General features: G+C 56.0%; 1 protein-coding gene across 2 annotated transcripts in view; it reads right to left on the reverse strand.

Annotated features, from left to right (window-relative positions):
• PTGS1 (prostaglandin-endoperoxide synthase 1) overlaps positions 1-5,754 on the reverse strand; it is a 37,219-nt gene extending 31,465 nt beyond the window's left edge. The window contains exons 1-2 of one of the 2 annotated variants that reach the window (XM_050926835.1): positions 5,683-5,754; positions 5,528-5,596 (exon numbers count right to left, since the gene is read on the reverse strand). In XM_050926835.1, the coding sequence (XP_050782792.1) occupies positions 5,528-5,596; positions 5,683-5,689 (76 nt within the window). In that variant the 5' untranslated portion in view covers positions 5,690-5,754. The remainder of the gene's footprint in view (positions 1-5,527; positions 5,597-5,682) is intronic. The other variant, XM_050926837.1, reaches the window with a different exon arrangement.
• Positions 5,755-6,273: the final 519 nt, after the last annotated feature.

Below are 6,273 nucleotides of genomic sequence, written 5' to 3' on the forward strand. Positions count from 1 at the left end.
TATCTTTACCAGTGAGTTTATACGAAGTATGGGGCAAATCTGCTCAGGTTTTGCAAAGGCTGTGTATAGATGAAGTGGTGAACCAATTAATAAATCTGCACAGCCCATCTTGAGCAGTGCAAGACTGTATATTCCTGAGATGCGGTGCTGGGAGCTGGGGGGATTTGGCTCTGGTGCATTTCTCTGTGTGATTCAGGAGTGGCTCTGGGAGCATTCATGCAATTTAGCTGGGCGTGGGGCTCCACATGCTCTTGTTCTGAGTGATCGCAGCACCTGGAGGGGTTTGCTGCTGGTCACTTGCAAGGCATTGAGAAAGACAGCCAGGGCTAGAGAGAGTTCAGGGGGACACAGCAGTCCCACAGTTCCAGGCTGCACCTCAGGGATCCCATCACAGACAGACACTGTCACAGTTTGCCCATTCCTGAGCAGTCACAGCAGGGCAGCAGCAACATAAGCTTTCGTCCCTGATGCACGTCACACTCCTGCCTGGCAGGGAGCACCTCGAGGGAAGTGCCATCTCCATGGCCCTTGCACTCCCTGGCTTCTCCAGCAAAGCCCCCAGCAAATTCCACATGGGCAAACAGTCACTGCATGACCATGGGCCTCATGGTCCCCCTCCCCCACTCCAGCACACGCAGACAGAACCAGACTGTTGCCCTAAGCTAAGAGCTCAGGGAAGTGCTCAGTGATGACTGGAAAGGAAATCAGCCCTGCAATGGGGCTCAGGAAGCAAATTCTTCTTTGGCTTTGGGCAAACCCAGTTTGCTACAACATGCTCCCACCCCAAACCTTCTCTTCAAGTGAATCCCCTGGTGCAGCAGGCTCTGGCCAGCTTACTTCACTCTTTGTCTCCCCCACCCCTGCCACACTAGCACTTTCTTTCTCTGGCTGGGACAGAAGGCAGCAATATTGAAATACTATAAGAGTGAGCGAGTGAGAGTGCCTGTCCTGGGGACAGGGAGAGCCCCGACACAGGAGGTTTGCTGGTTTCGGACAGGTGTCTGGGTCATAGCTATATTAGGAATGCTTTGCTGGCACTGGTGTCCCGGGATACCATACCGGCAAAGCACACTTAATGTGGACACAACTATACCAGCAAAGCGGTGCTCTGTTCCGCTATAGTAAAACCACCCCTTGCATGTGAAACATGCTCTCTGTAAGAGCGTAGCTTTACCGGTGTAACTGTGTCAGCACTAGGGACTTCTTGTGGCAGCCATGGATCGATCGATCGATCTCTCTCTCTCCCCCTATAGGGTGATGGTAGATGGGCAGGACTTCCCAGACCACCCCCTCTCTGGAGCTGTGGCTATCCCTGCCTATAACCACACTAGATGGAAGAAGGGAGAAGCAGCAGGGCCTCCCTGTACTCCCCCTGGGGCCTGGCTATTGCCAAACTATTTCACCTTGGAGGCACTTGGCTAACTGGGGACTGAACTCCTGCATAGCAGAAGGTCGGATAGGTCTGGCAGGTCAGGTTAGGGCCCCGGCTGGAGAATAGAACAGAGTTTGTTTGTATGAAACACATCTGAACCCATAAGGTTATTGTAGGAGAGGAAAATAATCTAAAGAACTTGGGTTCTCTGAGGGTTTTTTCCCTCGTACCTTTTTAAATTTAAGCCCCTGGGTTTGATAAACGCCATTGTTTTCCAGCAGAAAATCAGTACAGTTCTGAAACATTCCAGGGCCTAAGCGTTCTGGAAGGGTGGTTTTGTTTGAAGAAGGATGAAAAATTACCCCCTTAAAGACGTGCTTGAATTGATTGTTCCCACTGAGGACCCAGAGGAAATTCCATTCTGAGATTCGCTCCAGGCCCATGCAGCTGGTTAAAGCGGGGCTCCCCGGTCCATTCTGAAACAGTTCGACCAGCGCGTGCTGCTGCCCATGCCACCTCTGGCCTTTCAGAAGGGTCAGGCCATGGCTCTGGGGGGGTGGAGCTGGTGCCGCCACAGTGGGAAGTAGCTGCCTTTGTCTGAGATGGGCAGTTACAAAGCAGAACAGCCCAGAGACTTTAGCAAGGAAAGAGCCTGAGGCAGCACAGCTGCTGTTATCTGGAGCCGGAAGCAGGCAGCAGCCCATGTTACAAGCTGGCTTCCTCGCCAGCAGGACTAGCACTTCGCTCTAAAGACGCAGTCAGTCTGCGCTGGTGTCAGCACTAGACTGACAGCTCTGACCTCAGTCACACAGGGCTGAGGCCAGGACTCTCTTCATTTCAATGGCAGCTTGGCCTGAATGAAAACCACGTCAAAGCTCAGTGAGAACCTTGGCCTGTGGCCCGTCGGGTTATTTTTCTTTTGTGTATTTTGGTCCCTTACCCTCATTTCCCTCTGAACTTAGCTGCCTGATGCCCCTGCTCCTGTCCCCTTTGGGATGTTACAGCTCAGCCTCTCAGCTGGGGTGAAGGCTGAATATTGCCCGCCTGGTGTGGAAGGATGGCTGGACAGCCATATTCGCATGTGGCTGGGAAAGCCGCAAGGTGAGCCCTCGATATTTGCCAGAGGGCTGTAAGGCAGCCTTGGCGCACAGTGCACAGTGGCCAGGTCTGGGAGGAGCAGACTGTGAGAAAAGCCTGCGGAGAGGGAGCTAGGACATGTTGCTGTCCAGTGAAAGCCCCTTCTGGCAGTAGGTCCCCACACAAGCCTCCCTCATCTTCCAGACTCAGCACGCCAGGGGCCAGGAAGAATTTTCATAGGGGAAAATTTGTTCGATTAAGCTGTTTTAATCTAGGGCCCTGGGCCATATCCTGGTGCCGCTGAAGCCAATGGGTGTTTTACCACTGACTGCAGTGGGACCAGGATTTTGCCCAGTGTCTCCAGCTTGATGCCATATGCTGGCACCTGAACGCTCTCTCCTTTATTGTATTTCCATCTGCCAATGGGCTATGTGGGCAGAAAGCCACTGGCCCAGCTTTTACAGTGGTGATGGTGGCTCCTGTGGCCAGATAAATCTAGCTGCTTGGCATCACAAGTGGGTAAAGCTATGGATGGCATTTTACTCTGAGGGGTTGTCTATATGAACAGTTGGTGCACAGCAAGCTGGGGTGTCCGTCTCCTCCACCCCAGCCTGCCGCCTGCTAAGGGTCCAGGCAGACCCTGCTGCCGAGCACTGAAAGGTCCAAAGTGAGCTTGGCTCTCCCCTGCTCTGAAAGAAGAGGAGATGAAAACGTGCTGCGGACGTGAGGTGCGTGGCAGCAGGGACCACAAGGACAGTGGGTGTGTGGCAGACTAGTGTGAGGTAGGGTTACGAACCGTTGGCACAGACAAGCTCTTACGGACCTATCAGGAAGGACCAGCTCATGCCGTTCTTGCACGCCACGCTGCCCATGCTCAGGAACCTCACTGGCAATGGTACCCAGCAAGATGAATGCAGTGGGCAGCGTGTGAGCCACATTCAGGATGCCCTTTTCCATAACTCATCTGAGCCAGCCCCAGCACCCGGGAGTGAGTGATGGGAGAGTCCTGGAGTCCCCTTAACTGGCTGAGCCCCTTCCCCATCAGGCATGGGGAGGCTGCTCAGAACGAGGTGCACCTTGTGCCCCCCAGCATGGCACTCCATCGCATGAGGCTGTATCACTCCCGGGGTGGTCCCTGGGGAAGGCCTGGCCATAGGTGGTCCAGCAAGTTCTGTAATGGGGCCCCTGATCACCCCCAGTTTTAATAAGGCGATGCTTCCCCGTCCCTGACTGGAGCATGGCACGCTTCGTTACATAGGTTCTGCAGGCTGAGGATGGCACAGGCTACAATTTGGTTTAGTTTATGCCCATTAGATGCAGCCTCTGAGTAGCTACTGTACATACAGACAGGGCCAGCTTTAGGTCTATTCCACCAATTCCCCCGAATAGGGCCCCGTGCCTAAGAGGGCCCCGCTCCCAGTGAGAATCCCTCCCTTGGCTAGAGGTGCCTTTTTAATCTTTACTCACCTGGCGGCGCTCCGGGTCTTCAGTGGCAGTTTGGTGGTGGGTCCTTCACTTGCTCTGGGTCTTCGGCGGTGGGTCCTTCAGTGCCGCTGAAGACCTGGAGTGAGTGAAGGACCCGCCGCCCAAGTGCCGCCAAAGACTTGGAGCAGGGCCCGGTGAGTACAAGCCTCACGTGTTTTTTTACGTGTTTTTTTTTTTTTTTAGTCATCCCTGCTGGGGCCCCATTGAAACTGTTCGAATTGGGCCCCGCACCTCCTAAAACCGGCCCTGCATACAGACGCTGCTGCCCTGACAGCCCCACGGAGCCTGCTTGGCAGATACACATCCCTGCTTTGCCTGCTTTCCCTCCCTCTCCTCGGGATGGCCCTGCCTTCTCTTAGTTATTTTTCCTATTGAATTTGCCTTGCTGATTCCAGGACCTGGTGGGAAACACTGCCAGGAGCTGCCGCGAAGGAAGCCCTAATCCAGCTAGAGCTGCGCAGGCTCCAAGGGGAGTTCAGAGGGAATGTGAGACTGGGCTGGAGACATAACTCTCGCCTCGTGACAAGGAGCACAGCTGTGCCACTTTTGAGTGAAACATGGGGGCGACACTCTCCCCTGGACACATCTGTCCTGGAGCAGAGGGAGCCCGGTGCTGGAGGGATTGCAAAGCAGCCGGGACAAAGCACGCAGGAGCACACTGAAGGGAAAACATCAACACTGGGTCAGGCCGAGGCAAAGGGAATGCAGGATGGACGTGGCTGCTGCCACCTCTTCCCTCCGTGATTCTAGTACCTGGGCTCTGTTTGCAGCCCTGATCCTCCCCGGCGTGGACAGTTGCTTACAGGATAAGCCCCCAAGGAGCTATTTCTTCTGGCTCCCTTTACTTAGAGCAAAGGAGAGATTTCCCCCAGGGCCATGGCTGACCAATGAGGCCACGAAACCCACGTGCACGGGTGGATTAACAGAAAAATGCTGCCAAAACTGACAAGAAGAAACACAGACAAACCTGGAGTGATGTTCTGCTTCTGCTACCCTCCCCCCCCAGTCCCTTTGGGGTCCGCGCCCCATGCCCGTGTCCTTCCTGCCCCTCCGGGATCCGCGCCCACGCCCGTGTCCTTCCTGCCCCTCTGGGATCCATGCCCGTGTCCTTCCTGTCCCTCCGGGATCCGCACCCCATGCCTGTGTCCTTCCTGCTCCTCCGGGGTCCGTGCCCCACACATGTGTCCTTCCTGCCCCTCTGGGGTCCGTGCCCCACACCCGTGTCCTTCCTGCCCCTCCAGGGCCCATACCCCACACCTGTGTCCTTCCTGCCCCTCCGGGGTCTGGCGCCCTCTGCAGCTTGCAGTAGGGCTCACACCAGGTCTGGGGACATGACGGTACAATACTGCAGTGCTGTTTATTAGGGCCTCACTTCACCCTAATCCCCTCCCCAGCAACAGAGGCAGGAGCCCCTCCAAGTGCAGCCCTTTGCGCTGCCAGAGGCGCCTCAGAACACACTGACACCTGCAAAGTGAGCATCCTTTCCTCGTGCCTGGGGAGCCGCGAGGCGCTGGGGTGTCCCCGGGGCAGGGAGGGACGATCTGGTCCCAGCGCAGCCAGAGCTGGATTCCTGTGCTATGCAGGGTACAGTACCTGTGCTGGCGCTTGCCCGGCTGGTGCACACACTCAGCAGTATCACCAGTGCGAAGGAGAGACACCGCCCTGAAATGCAGAGAGGAAAAGCCTGGGCAGGGGATGCCTGGAAGAGACAGGGGTGGGGGATCCACGCCAGAGCGCCCACTACTTACGGGTCATGGTGAGAGAGTCACTCCTGGCAAGTTCCAGCAGCCCTTCCCCGGCTGCCTCTGGCGTCTCTCCTTGCTCAGCAGCAGTGCTCTGCAGCCTCCTCTGCCCACTCCCACTTCTTCTTCCCCTCATGCTCCTCCCCCAGCCCCAGCTCACTGCTTGGAGAGTTTCCTTCACAGCTGGGGCCAGGTGCCTGCTGGACCCTTCATGGCTTGGGGCTGGCATGGTTGGGGCTATCACTACGCCAGCAACAGTCCTAGTGTAGACGCAGTGACACCAGCTTTGGCTGCAGCAGTGAGGGAACCAGTATAAGTGATATTAGCAAAAGTCATCAGCTACACAGAGGGGTTTGCCAGGCTGGCTACACCAGCAAATGCTTTCTAGTGCAAACTAGGCTTCTTCTGTCCTCTCTCTCCAGCTCCGCCATCCCCCTTTCCTTCCCTCCCACTCCCTCCTTGCCTGCTTTCCTAAGGCGTCCTGTCCATTAGAGACCTTTCCAGCCTGCCCCACTCGGGTTTAACCCACCCCTCCCCAGCCCACTCACTGTGGCCCTTACAACACTGCTGTGTGTATGTGTTTCCTCCAGCTCCAAG

This window comes from Gopherus flavomarginatus, chromosome 17 (genome assembly GCF_025201925.1).
Source record: "Gopherus flavomarginatus isolate rGopFla2 chromosome 17, rGopFla2.mat.asm, whole genome shotgun sequence".
NCBI lineage: Eukaryota > Metazoa > Chordata > Testudines > Testudinidae > Gopherus > Gopherus flavomarginatus.